The 15,415-nt window shown below is 40.9% G+C and overlaps 1 protein-coding gene across 1 annotated transcript in view; it reads right to left on the reverse strand.

Annotated features, from left to right (window-relative positions):
- Positions 1-15,415, reverse strand: part of LIN9 (lin-9 DREAM MuvB core complex component) — a gene marked incomplete at its 5' end in the record, with an annotated part of 109,412 nt that overhangs the window by 68,320 nt on the left and 25,677 nt on the right. Inside the window, one exon of the mRNA XM_082833270.1 lies at positions 7,529-7,686. Within this exon, the coding sequence (XP_082689396.1) occupies positions 7,529-7,686 (158 nt within the window). The remainder of the gene's footprint in view (positions 1-7,528; positions 7,687-15,415) is intronic.

The raw sequence follows: 15,415 nt of genomic DNA on the forward strand, positions 1-15,415 counted from the left end.
TTAAAAAAAAAAAAAAAAAAAAAATCCAGTCTGATAAGCTCTACAGTGTAGTGTTTAGTTCATTGACATTTAATGTAATTTTAAAAGGGCTAGATATAAGTCTACCATCTTGCTATTTATTTTCTACTCCTCTGTTGTTTCTTTCCTGTCATCTTTTCACTTAACTGAGTATTTGTTAGTTTGTCAAATTTAATTCCTCTACTGGCTTTTTAGGTATACCTCTTAACACTTTTTAAAAAGTAATTCCTTCAACTGGACAGCCAAATGCAAAAGAAACTAGACCACTACCTCACATCATATACAAAAATCAACTCAAAATGGACTAAAGACCTGAAAGCAAGACCTCAAACAATAAAACTCCTAGAAATAAACATATGCAGTATGCTCTGTAACATTGATCTTAGCAATATCTTTCTGGATATGTCTCCTCAGGCAAGGGAAACAAAAGCAAAATTGAACAAATGGGATTATATAAAACTAAAAAGTTTCTGCACAGCAAAGGAAACCATCAGCAAAATGAAGAAACAAATGGAAGATATTTGCAAATCATATATCCATTAATTGGCTAATATCCCAAATATATAAAGAACTCATACAACTCAACAACAAAAAGACACACAACCCAATTAAAAAATGGGCAGTACAGCTGAACAGGTGATTTTCTAAAGAAGACATATAGATGGCCAACAGGCACATGAAAAGATATTCATCACTAATTGTTAGGAAAATGCAAATCAAAACCACAATGACTCACTATCAAAACAAAACAAAACAAACCCCAAAACAACCCAACCAAAAAACAGGCAGGGGACTTCCCTGGCGCAGTGGTTAAGAGTCCACCTGCCAATGCAGGGGACACGGGTTCGAGCCCTGGTCCAGGAGGATCCCACATGCCATGGAGCAGCTGGGCCTGTGGGCCACAACTACTAAGCCTGCACTCTAGAGCCCTTGAGCCACAACTACTGAGCCTGTATGCCACAACTACTGAAGGCCGCACGCCTAGAACCCATGCTCCGCAACAAGAGAAGGCACCACAATGAGAAGCCCGCACACTGCAACGAAGAGAAACCCCCACTCGCCGCAACTAGAGAAAGTCCACGTGCAGCAGCAAAGACCCAATTCAGCCAAAAATAAATAAATAAATGAATGAATAAATAAATAAATTTAAAAAAATAGGCAAGTGATCTAAATAGACATTTCTCCAAGGAAGACATCCAGATGGCCAACAGGCACATGAAAAGATGCTCAACACTGCTAATTATTAGAGAAATGCAAATCAAAACTATAATGAGGTATCATCTCACACGGGTCAGAATTGCCATCATCAAAAGTCTACAATAAAAAATGCTGGAGAGGGTGTGGAGAAAAGGGAACCCTCATACACTATTGGTGGGAATGTAAATTGGTGTAGCCACTATGGAAAACAGTCTGGAGGTTCCTTTAAAAACAAAAAATAGAGTTATCATATGTTCCAGCAACCCCTCTCCTGGGTATATATCCAGAAAAGATGAAAACTAATTCGAAAAGATAATGCACCCCAATGTTCATAACAGCATTATTTACAATAGCCAGGACATGGAAACAACCCAAGTGCCCAGCAACAGATGATTACTTTAAGAAGATGTGAGATTTTATATATATGTATAAAACACACAGGAATATTACTCAAGCATAAAGAAGAGTAGAGTATTTACAACAACATGGATGGACCTAGAGAATATCACAGTAAGTGAAGTAAGTCAGAGAAAGATAAATATTATATGATATTACTTATATGTGGAATCTAAAAAGTAATACAAATGAATCTATATACCATACAGAAACAGACTCATAGACATAGAAAACAAACTTATAGTTACCAAAAGGGAAAGGGAGGTGGGGGGGGGTATAAATTAGGAGTATGGGATTAACAAAACTACACATAAAATAGATAAGCAACAAGGATTTACTGTACAGCACAGGGAATTATATTCAATATCTTATAATAACCTATAATGGAAAATAATCTGAAAAAAATATGTATAATTAAATTACTTTCCTATACAGCTGAAACTAACACAATATTGTAAATCAACTGTACTTCAATTAAAAAAAAACCACAGTGAGATATCACCTCACATCTGTTAGACTGGCTATTATCAAAAAGGCAAGAAATAACAAGGGTTGGCAAGGACAGGAGAAAAGGAAACCCTCATACACTGTTGGTGGGAATGTAAGTTGGTGCAGCTACTATGAGAAACAGTGTGGCGATTCCCCCCCAAATTAAGACTAGAACTACCACATGATCTACCTATCCCACTTCTGTGTATTCAACCAAAGAACACAAAAACACTAATTCAAAAAGATATATGCACCCCTATGTTCATAGCAACATTATTTAGAATAGCCAAGATATGAAAACAACCTAAGTGCCTATCAATGAATGAATGGATAAAGATATGCTACACACGGGCTTCCCTGGTGGCGCAGTGGTTGAGAGTCCGCCTGCCGATGCAGGGGACACAGGTTCGTGCCCCAGTCCGGGAAGATCCCACATGCCACGGAGCGGCTGGGCCTGTGAGCCATGGTTGCTGAGCCTGCGTGTCCAGAGCCTGTGCTCCGCAACGGGAGAGGCCACAACAGTGAGCGGCCCGCATACCACAAAAAAAAAAAAAAAAAGATATGCTACACACACAGACGCATACACGCACTGGAATACTACTCCACGGTAAAAAAAAGAGTAGTGATTACCAGAGGGAAAGGGGTGGGACAGGGGAGGGTGAAATGCGTAAAGGGGATCAACTGTATGGTGAGAGACAGAAACTAAACTTTTGATGGTAAGCATGCTGTAATGTAAAGAGAAGATGAAATATAACGTATACATGAAACTTATAAACCAACGTTACCTCAATAAAAGATTTTTTAAAAGTAATTCCTTTACTAGTTCTCAAAGTACGGCCCCACACCAGCAGCATCAACACCACTTGGAAACTTCTTGAAATGCAAATTCTCAGGCCCTACCCCTGACCTTCTGAATCAGAAACTCTGGAGTGGAGGCCAGTAACCTGTCTTTTTAAAGCCCTCCAGGTGATCTGACGCACACTAAGGTTTCTGAACCTCAATATTCTAGGGATTATAATATTCACTCCTTACTTATTACACTCTACTTCAGTTAATACTGTATACTCTCACTACAAATTTAAGAAACAAACACAACAGTTCCATTTTACACATATATTTACTATTTCTGGTGCTGTTACTCTGTAGTCAAGGTTCCATCTGGTATCATATCCCTTCAATCTGAAAAGTTCATTTGACATAGCATCTAGTGTTCTTTTCCCATAAGAAGTCAGCTGCTGTTTGTATCACTGTTCCTCATATAATGTTGTTTTTCCAATGAATGCTTTCAAGATTTGCTCTGTATTTTTTCTGTATTGTGTCTAATTATGGGTTATGTATACACGTGGGTTATATGCCTTGGGGTTTAGAGTACTGTGGATCTGTACTTTTATTTTTTTTAAATCGAGTTGGAGGAAGGTGGCCAAAATGGCGGAGTAGGAAGTCCTTGAGCTCACCTCTTCCCATCGGCACACCAAAATTACAATATTTACAGAGCAACTATTGATGAGAAAGACCAGAAGACAAGCAAAAATGATCTTCTACAACTAAAGATGCAAAGGAACCACGACCAGACAGGTAGGAGGGGCAGAGACACAGTATAGTCAAGAACAATACCTCCACAAAGGGGAGGATAATAACAATTGTAGAGGTTCTCCCCAAGGAGCAAGGTATCTGAACCCCACGTGGGGCTCTCCAAACTGGAAGTCCTGCACTAGGACGACAAACACCAGAACACCTTCCTTTGAAGGCCAGCAGGGCTTACATTCGGGAGAGCCAGAGGGCTATGGGAAATAGACTCCATTCTTAAAGGGTGCACACAAAATCTTACAAGTTCTAGGACGCAGAACAGAAGGAGTAATTCAAAAGGCGCCTCGGTTAGACCCACCTGCTGATCTTGGAGAGCCTCCCTGAGAGGCAGGAGCCAAGTGGAGCTTACCGGGGGGAAAGAGACACTTGTGGCAGCCATTTCTGGGAGCTTGTTCAACCACGAGGACACTGGTGCTGGCAAGCGCCATTTTTTAATCCTCCCTCTAGCTTATTAGGGCTGGGACTCGGCCCCGCCCAGCAGCCTGTCTGCACCAGTAATGGGACACCTCAGGCCAAGCAGCTGGCTGGGCGGGGACAGAGCCCCACCCACCAGCTGGCCTGGCTGGGAGCCCCTGAGCCCATAGCCACTTCAGGACCTGGACTTATCCACCAGAGGGCCCAGGACCAGCCACTGACACCAACGAGCCTCACTAGCCCCAGGTCCCCAGGACCCTGCACCAGAGACCCTGGGACCTGGCTTTGCTCACAAGTGAGCCCGCATTAGCCCCAGGATCAGCCTCACCCACCACTGGGCAGGCACCAGCCACTGGGTCCTGGCCCAGCACAACAGAGACCAACGCACTAACTCAGGGAGTTCCAGGGCCCTGCAGCCAGAGACTTTGGGACTGGCTCCACCCACCAGTGAGCCGGCACTAGCCCCAGGACCCGGGCTCACCCACCAGTGGGTGGGTACCAGCCTGGGGACCCCCTGGGCCTCAGCCCTGCCCACCAGTGGGCAGACACCAGGCCCTGCGGCTAGAGAACCCAGGCCCCAGCTCTGCCTACAAGGGGGCCGGCACCAGCGCAGGGATCTGATCCCCTGCGCCCTGTCCCACCCACCACTGGGTAGACAGCAGCCCCAGGACCACCACAGACCTACAGCCTGCTGTGTCTGGATGCAGCCCACAGACCAGCAGGCCAGCACTAGCTCCAAGACCCACTGAGCCCTAGTCCCACACACCAGCAGGCTAATGCCAGCTCTGGGACACCTTGGGCCCCTCAGCTAGCCGCCCCAGGAACTGCTCCTGTCCACCAGTGATGGGACACTAGCCCAGGGAATAGCGGGGGCTCTGGCCTGCCAACCAGCAGGCTGACAGCAGGCCACCAGACATATTGGGCCCCTCAGCCAGCAGCCTCAGGACCCAGCTCCACTAACCAGCGGGCTGATAACCAGCTTTGGGATATCCCAGGCCCCTACAGACAGCCGTGCCAGGAACTAGCGCACCCACCAGCACTAGATCTGGGACACACCCCGAGCCCAGCTCCACCCACCAGTGGGCCAGTACTAGTCCGAGGAACCCCCCACCCACTCCTGCAGCCAGCCACCTTGTGCCCCAGCCCACAGACGGAAGCCTTCCACAAGGCAGGGCCTAGCAACCAACCTGAAGGAGGGCCAGCCACACCTATCAGACTGCCCACAGTAGTCAGGCCGCCACAACAGAAGGACCCAGGCAGCCCACACGGGGCGCACCCCTAGAGCACATAGCTCTGGTGACCAGAGGGGAGTGCGCTGCTGGGAAGCACAGGAGGTCTCCCACAAGAGGCCACTTCTCCAAGGTCGGCAAATGCAATGGATGCAAGTCAAATCATTATGACCTACACTTTACGGTGTGTATGTCAACTATATCTCGAAAAAACTGAAAGAAAAAATCAAGTCTTTTTTTTCCCACATGCCATTGTGCCTTTCTTCTCCTTTTAAGAACACTAATTACATGTATGTTATTTGCATAATATTGTCCCACAGGTCTCTGAGGCTCTATTAATGTTTTTTCCATTTTTTCCTCCATGTTTTCACAATGGATCATTTATACTGATTTATTCTGAAGTTCACTTACCCTTGGTTTTGCTATTTCCAATATGCTTTTAAGCCCATTCAGAATTTTTCTTTTCAGACACTATACTTTTCAATTTTAAATGTGTTTTATCTAAGTAATTTCCATCTATCTACTGTGATATCCCCATTAATTATGACCATATTTACATTTAAGTTCTTGAACATGTTTTATAACAGATATTTTGAAACTAATTCCAGCATCCCAGCATCTGTTTTCTATTGATTGCTTTTGGTCTTTACTACAGAACCTGTTTTTATGTTTCTTCATAGGTTTAATAATTTTTTATTGTATGCTGACACCTCCTCTAAACCAAACAGAAACCTTCAAAAGCTCTAGTAGTTGATTCCTACAAACTTTTCTCATATCTTGACATATCCAGTCCCACCTATTCTGCATTGTGACATGAGTACCTACTTACTGACACTGTAAAATTTTCAGTCTTATCAAATAATACTGCCAATCCTTAAATGCTGTAGCACTTAACTTTTAAGGATTTCCTAATTGGGTCTACGTGTCACTCTATTCACGCCAGCATTTCTCTGATTAGTAGTTATATTGTGGACTTTGTACTTATTTATATGGGGTTTTTAGAACTAATATATTTTTTCAGGAATGCTATCTCTCCCTCACTCTATCTCCACCCCCACTCCCAGACTAATTTTGTAAAGAGAGAGACCATATATATCATCTGTAACTTCTATACATGGTAGGTTATGACTAAATGCATTCTTCTCTTTTCCAAATGCATTTTATATGCATGATACAGTCTCTTCCTTATTATCTACCTTTCCTTTCATTACCCTTTTTTTTTTTTTTTTTTTTTTTTTTATTTATTTTTGCAGTACGCGGGCCTCTCACTGTTGTGGCCTCTCCCGTTGCGGAGCACAGGCTTCGGACGCGCAGCCTCAGGGGCCATGGCTCACGGGCCCAGCCGCTCCACAGCATGTGGGATCTTCCCGGACCAGGGCACGAACCCGTGTCCCCTGCATTGTCAGGCGGACTCTCAACCACTGCGCCACCAGGGAAGCCCTCATTACCCATTTTTACAATATAATGGAAACATGTACCACTTTTATATCCAGAAAATAATAATATAAATATGTAATTCAATGTTCCCTTTCCTCCAGAAAATATTCTCTGATTAATCCAACCATTTTTCAAACTCTTCCAGTACTATTACTACCCTACCTACCCACTTAACACCTTGTTATTTCTTGTATTATATAAATTGTAATTTTAGATCACCAAATTATTAAGGATTAACTTAAACTTGAGGTTTTGGTGGTAATTTCCCTCAGTGTTGTAACTGAAGTGAACACACAGAATCACCACCTACAAATTGACAGAATTTACATCTTTACAAAACTACCTACTGAATAATTTAGTTTTATTCAGTCATTAGAAATGGAGTACTTCTAAACTCAAAGATCACAAGAACAATGGTGTTTGTGAACTAACCAGGTAAAAATGGTTAGAAAAGAAAATCAATGAGTGGAAGCAAAAACAGAATTCAAAATGTTTAAAATTTAAACATTATACTTATTTTCAATTTCATCTTTGTAGCAGTTTGCTTTAGTTTATGTTGTGGCAGACATTGCTTTGAAAAGGTACACTTTTATCCAATTTCTTTAAAAAACAGACTTCACAGATTAAGAAACAGTAACCTCTACAGAATATTGCTATAGAATTATAGTTTAAGCTTTCTAATATAAAAGCCATTTGTCTAATAAACGTTATCTTGGTGAAAAACTGCAAGTCAAAATAGTAATAAGCTTATCTTCACCTACCTGTAACTTTGGTTCCAATAACCAGGGGCAAAGGAATTTCATCTGGGAGATCCTTGAACTGTGAAACATCCGCAACTTTCCTTTGCTGTAAGAGCCTTATTTTCTGCCGTTTCTGTTTTAATGCTGATCTCTCTTCCTCAAAAAATGCAGAAGAACATCTAGAATAAATTATAAAAATCATATAAACTGATAACTGTCCTATATAAAAACTTCAAGTCAGACCATTCATCTCACTACTCCCTTTATTATTCTCATTCTTTTAAGTACTATATTTAAAAATGGGTTCTTAGCAATAATAATTTTCTCTTCAAAGTAAATTACCTTTATATCTTTTTAAGAACAGGACCTTGCAAGACTGAAAGATACATAAGCAAGTCTAGATTATTCCTTCCTCAAAGCAGGAGGATTTGTTCACCATCCTTTGACAAAACTGCACCTGGATCCCAGGTCTCCTCTTAAGAACAATGTTCAGTTTCAATACTCTATTCAAAAGAACATGATATTTTCCCTGTGACCCAGTGAACCTATCTGTACAGGAATTAAAGATGAGACTTGCCACCGTGTAAACTTTTAATCATATTTCCTGTCTTGAAGTATGAATACTGAATATACTCTTACCTTTAGGGCCTGTCATATTTCTATTTTTAAATTCTAGGATGAACCAAAGGTATTTAAACAAAGCTTTCAGGCCACGAAATATACATCCATGTCACTACAGTCAAGATAATGAACATACAAAGACATTAATCAGCCCCCTAAAGTTTCCTTGTGCCACTTTACTATCCTTCCTTTGCTTCCTCTCATTTCTATACTCCTACTTCTCAAGCAATCACTAAGTTGCTTTCTGTATTAAGTTTATATCTTCTAAAGTTTTATATAAATGGAATCATCTAGTATATACTCTTTCTTCAGGCTTCTTTCATTCAGCATAATTATTCTAAGATTTGTCCATATTGGTGTATGTATCAGTGGTTCATTTCTTTTTATTGTGACACATCCTATTCTATGGATATAGCACCATTTGTTTATCCATTCACCTGTTAGTGGACTTATGGGTTATTTCCAGGTTTTGGCTATTACGACAAAGTTGATATGATCATCTGTGTGTGGGCTTCTGTACAAACATATGCTTTCATTTCTCTTGATTAAAGTAGTGGAAGGGCTGGGTCATACGGTCAATGTGTGTTTAACACTTTAAGAAATCAAAGAATCCAAATATCACCAAAGAAGATATACAATTAGCAAATAAGCATATGAAAAGATGCTCCACACTATATGCCACCAGGGAAATGCAAATTAAATGAGATATTACTACACACTTATTAAATTGCTAAAATCTGGAACACGGACAACTTCAAATGCTGGTGAGGATGAGGAACAACAGGAATTCATTCATTTCTAGTGGAATGCAAAATGGAAGACAGTTTGGTAGTTTCTTACAAAACTAAATATACTCTTACCATAAAATCCAACAATCATGCTCCTTGGTTTTTACTCAAATGAGTTGAAAACTTATATCCACACAAAAATCTGCATAGATGTTTACAGAATCTTTATTCATAATTGCTAAAACTTGGAATCAACTAATCTTCAGTAGGTAAATGAATAAACAAACTGGTACATCCAGAGAATGGAGTATTATTCAGTACCAAAAAGAATGAGCTATCAAATCATGAAAAGACATGGAGGAACCTGAATGCATATTACCAAGTGAAAGAAGCCAATCTGAAAAGGTTACATTCTGTGTGATCCCAATACATGACATCCTGGAAAATGCAAAGCTATGAAGACAATAAAAATATCAGTGGTTGCTGGCAGTTGTGGGGATGCGGAGAGGGGTGAATTGGTAGAACACAGAGGATTTTTAGGGCAATGAAAATACTCTGTAAAATATAATAATGATAGATATATGTCACTAAACATTTGTCAAAACCCACAGAAGGTATAATACCAAGAGTGAAGTCTAATGGAAACTATGGACTTTGGGTGGTTATGATGTGTTGGTGCAGGCTCTTCAGCTGTCACAAATGTACCACTCTGATGGAGGACACTGATAGTGGAGGAGGCTATGTATGTGGGCGGGGGGGGGGCAGTAAACCAGAAATCTCTGTATCTTCCTCTCAATTTTGTTGTAAACCTAAAACGACTCTTAAAAAATTAAGTCTTTTAAAAAAGAAAGAAAGGAACTGCCAAACAGTTTTTTCAAAGTGGTTATACAATTTTATATTCCCATCAGCGGTGTACAGGAGTTCAAGTTTCCCCATAGCCTCACCAACACGTGGTAGGCTTGGTCTAGTAAATTTTCAACACTGGTTTTAATTTGCGTTTTTCTAATGACTAATTATGTTGAATATCCTCTCATTGGTTTATTTGATATTCTTATATCATTGGTGAATCATCTGTTCAAATCTTTTGCCAATTTGTTAAATGGGCTGTTTGATTTTTTTTTTTCAGCTGTGCCGTGCAGCATGAGGATTCTAGTTCCCCAACCAGGGATCAAACCCGTGCCCCCTGCAGTGGAAGCATGGAGCCCTAATCACTGGACCACCAGGGAATTCCCGTTTGATTCTTTTTTTTTTTTTTTTTTTTTTTTTTTTTTTGCAGTATGCGGGCCTCTCACTGTTGTGGCCTCTCCCGTTGCAGAGCACAGGCTCCGGACGCGCAGGCTCAGCGGCCATGGCTCACGGGCCCAGCCACTCCGCGGCATGTGGGATCTTCCTGGACCGGGGCACGAACCCGTGTCACCTGCATCAGCAGGCGGACTCTCAACCACTGCACCACCAGGGAAGCCCCCATTTGATTCTTAATACTGAATTTTCAGAGTTCTTCATACATTCTGGATATAATATACACTTTCAGCAATCAAATTTTATTTAGATAGTATTTTTGCATAGTTAATACATTCATAGGCTTCTAATTTAAAAGATTCAAAAGGCACTGAAAACTCTAATACCTCTGTCCCTCGGTTTCCTGTCTTCCAGAGGATCATGACTGTAAGTTTTCTACATGTCCTTCATTGATACTTTAGGAATACACAAGCAAAAACTGCTTATGTTCCCTTCTTATTTTCCCCAAATAGCTACAATATGCTCTGTTGTGTATTTTGCTTTCTTAAAGTATCTTAGCAATCACTTCTATATCAGTACATTAGAAAACTTCTCTGTTTTTTGGTGGGTTCTTTTGGCCACACCACACAGCATGCGGGATGCTGGTTCCCCGACTAGGGACTGAAACTGCGACCGCTGCAATGGAAGCGCAGGGTCTTAACCCCTGGACCTCCAGGGAAGTCCAACTTCCTCTGATTTTAAGTTAAATGAGTTCAGAGTTTTCTACTATTTTGAGGTACCATACTTTAATTAATCATTCCTCTATTTATGGACACTTAGGTTTTTGCCAATCTTTTGCTTCTACAAATACTACTGTACGTGTCATTTTACCCATGTACAAGTATTTCTGTGATCTAAATTCGCAAAAGTACTAGGTTACAGGGTATGGAAATTTGAAAATTTGACAGATATTACCAAATTGCCCTCCACAGAGGTTATATAAATTTAATCTCTCACCACCAATAGTGACTTTTTCACCACACCATTGCCAAACCCAACATATTAAAACTTTATGAACTCCATTGATCTGATAGTTAAAAACAGTATTCTGATTTTATATTTGATTTTATATTTCTCACTATGAGTAAGATTGAACTGTTTTCATCTGTTCAGAAGAGCCATTTCTTTTTCCTTTCTTATGTACTGTCATATAAACAGATACTTTTATTATAGGTTATTTGACTTTTTTTAATTGATTCATACATAGTTCTTCATATATTTGGAAATTAGTCCTTTGTTGTAAGAATTATAAATATTTCTGTTATTGTCTTTTGACTTTGTTTATGGATTTTCTGTAGGGGGGCAATGCAAAATGTTTTCATTTTTATGAAGTCAAATTTATCGATATTTTCTTTTATGGTTCCTAGCTTTGGGGCCTGTTAGAAAGATCTTCTCCAATTCAAGATTAAGCAAAACTCTCCTACAGGTTCCCCTAGTGGTTTTACTGTTTCATTTTAAAAATGTGAATCTCTGATCCTTTTCAAATGTTTCCTGGTATAAAGTATGAGATATGAAACCAACTTGTGTTTTCTTAGATTGCTTCAGAGTGGTCTCAGTATCCATTAAATAAGTAATTTAACCCCTCTCTCCCTATGTGCTTGAGATGCAACCACTGTTATCATGTATTAAATTCCTATAGACATCTTTGATTCTATCTGGACTTTCTCTTTTTTTTTTTTTAGTTTTAATTTTATTGGAGTATAGTTGATTTACAATGTTGTGTTAGTTTCATGGGCTTTCTCTCCTTTTTTTTTTTCCTCTCCTTTTTAATTCATCTTTCTATGCATGTACCACTACAACACCATTTTGATTATGATCACATTATATCTATTTTAATAGGTGATAATACATACTACATATGTATGTATGATACTACATAGTCTCCCTTTATTACCTTGCTTCTTCAGAATTTTCCTGGATCTTCCTGCTTGATTTCTCTTCTTCTATGTGAATTTTAGAATTAATTGATCTAGTTTAAAGTAAAAAAAAGGGGGGGGGGCCTACTGATATTTTTATTGGGACTGATTTTAGAATGCTGAGTATCCTAATCCAAGATCATCTATGTCTTCCCATTTCCTCATTTGTATCCTGCACATTTCTTGTTAAGCTCCTTCTTGGTATTTTACTTTACTTTTTTTTTAGGATATTTGGAAAAGTACATTGTATCAATAATTTGTAGTGTACCTCAACTTCCTCAGAGAAAAGAAAAACTATAAACTTTTGTTGAAAATAAAGACTTCATTTCAACTATTAATTTACCTTGATGAAGTAAAGAACTATAAAATTCAACAATGTTATGGTAACATAAGAAAGGATAAATTAATAAGAGAAATATTATGATTTTATGAAATATTATATTAGAATTATGACAAACTGCAGAATTATAACTAAACAATAAAATAAGGTGTGACTAATATCTCATTCTGACAATAATTAGAAACAGTGTGGCTTAATTTACTCAAACATGTAAAGTCACAGCAAAAGGCCCCCAAATGGCCTAAAGTAATTAACAAAGACCATAAATTACCTGTATGAAACACACTAACATATCACATTTTGATTTGTTCTTATAAATGAGGGAGATATTTAAAACATCAGCAGCAATGTCATCTTTCCATACAATGGGATAAAATAAAATATTACCAGTTCAATGAAAAGTTCTCCTTGAATTTCATTACTATCTACAGAAATCAGGAAAACTAAATTCCATACCTACTTGTCCAAGTCACTTTATAATTCCAAGTCTTCTCTGAATTTCCCCACCATTTAAACTGAAAAAGTCTTACACATGCTTTTACTAGGCAGACAGACATGAGACTAATGATGTAGTATATTGCAAAATTTCTCTCCAAAGTAATATAAGGTTTTCTGATGTGTTAAGAAAGCAAGATAACACTAGAAAAGGAAAAGCAGTTTAACACGAAAAGTAATTCTCAGGAAGTAACATATTGGATACATTCACTTGATTTGTTCCTACATAAAATAAAACATGCATTTGTGGAAAGGCTCTTGAGGTGATAAGAGTTTTACAAAAGGTAATAACAATGTATGCGGGGAGAGAGGGGGAAGATGGCAGAAGGGTAAGACGCAGAGATCACCTTCCTCCCCAAAGATACATCAGAAATACATCTACATGTGGAATAACTCCTACAGAACACCTACTGAACGCTGGCAGAAGACCTCAGACCTCCCAAAAGGCAAGAAACTCCCCCACGAACCTGGGTAGGACAAAAGAAAAAAGAATAAACAGAGACAAAAGAATAGGGACGGGACCTGCACCAGTGGGAGGGAGCCGTGAAGGAGGAAAGGTTTCCACACACTAGAAGCCCCTTTGCGGGTGGAGACTGCGGGTGGCGGAGGAAGGGAGCTCCGGGGCCGCAGAGGAGAGCGCAGCCACAGGGGTGCAGAGGTCAAAGCGGAGAGATTCCCGCACAGAGGATCGGTGCCGACCAGCACTCACCAGCCCGCGAGGCTTGTCTGCTCACCCGCGGGGGCAGGCGGGGCTGGGAGCTGAGGCTCGGGCTTCGGTAGGAGCCCAGGTAGAGGACTGGCTGCGTGAACACAGCCTGAAGGGGCTAGTGAGCCGGGAGGGAGTCCGGGAATGGAGCTGCCGAAGAGGCAAGAGACTTTTTCTTCCCTCTTTGTTTCCTGGTGCGCGAGGAGAGGGGATTAAGAGCGCTGCTTAAAGGAGTTCCAGACACGGGCGCGAGCCGCGGCTAACAGCGCGGACCCCAGAGACGGGCATGAGATGCTAATGCTGCTGCTGCCGCCACCAAGAAGCCTGTGTACAAGCACAGGTCACCATCCACACCTCCCGTCCGGGGAGCCTGTGCAGCCCGCCACTGCCAGGGTCCCGTGATCCAGGGACAAGTTCCCCGGGAGAACGCACGGTGCGCCTCAGGCTGGTGCAACGTCACGCTGGCCTCTGCCGCCGCAGGCTCGTCCCGCACCCTGTACCCCTCCCTCCCTGCAGCCTGAGTGAGCCAGAGCCCCCGAATCAGCGGCTCCTTTAACCCCGTCCTGTCTGAGCAAAGAACAGACGCCCTCCAGCGACCTACATGCAGAGGCGGGGCCAAATCCAAAGCTGAGCCCCGGGAGCTGTGCGAACAAAGAAGAGAAAGGGAAATCCCTCCCAGCAGCCTCAGGAGGAACAGATTAAATCTCCACAGTCAACTTGATGTACCCTGCGTCTGTGGAATACCTGAATAGACAACCAATCATAACAAATTGAGGAGGTGGACTTTGAGAGCAAGATTTATTATTTTTTCCCCTTTTCCTCTTTTTGTGAGTGTGTATGCTTCTGTGTGAGATTCTGTCTGTATAGCTTTGCTTTCACCATTTGTCCTAGGGTTCTATCCGCCTGTTTTGTTTTTTTTTTTTTTTACTTAGAAAATTTTTTTTTCTTAATAATTTTTTATTTTAATAACTTTATTTTATTTTACCTTACTTTATTTTCTTTTATCCTCTTTCTTTCTTTCTACTTTTTCTCCCTTTTATTCTGCGCCGTGTGGATGAAAGGCTCTTGGTGCTGCAGCCAGGAGTCAGTGCTGTGCCTATGAGGTGGGAGAGCCAACTTCAGGACGCTGGTCCACAAGAGACCTCCCAGCTCCATGTAATATCAAACGGCAAAAATCTCCCAGAGATCTCCATCTCAACACCAACACCTAGCTACACTCAACGACCAGCAAGCTACAGTTCTGGATACCCTATGCCAGACAACTAGCAAGACAGGAACACAACCCCACCCATTAGCAGAGAGGCTGCCTAAAATCATACTAAGTCCACAGACACCCCAAAACACACCACCAGACGTGGACATGCCCACCAGAAAGACAAGATCCAGCCTCATCCACCAGAACACAGGCACTAGTCCCCTCCACCAGGAAGCCTACACAACCCACTGAACCAACTTTAGCCACTGGGGACAGACACCAAAAACAACGGGAACTACGAATCTGCAGCCTGCAAAAAGGAGACCCCAAACACAGTAAGATAAGCAAAATGAGAAGACAGAAAAACACACAGCAGATGAAGATAAAAACCCACCAGACCTAACAAATGAAGAGGAAATAGAAAGTCTACCTGAAAAAGAATTCAGAATAATGATAGTAAAGATGATCTAAAATCTTGGAAATAGAATAGAGAAAATGCAAGAAACATTTAACAAGGCCCTAGAAGAACTAAAGATGAAACAAGCAACGATGAACAACACAATAAATGAAGTTAAAAATACTCTAGAAGGGATCAATAGCAGAATAACTGAGGCAGAGGAACGGATAAG

The sequence above is a fragment of the Leucopleurus acutus genome (genome assembly GCF_964270905.1).
Source record: "Leucopleurus acutus genome assembly, chromosome: 2".
NCBI lineage: Eukaryota > Metazoa > Chordata > Mammalia > Artiodactyla > Delphinidae > Leucopleurus > Leucopleurus acutus.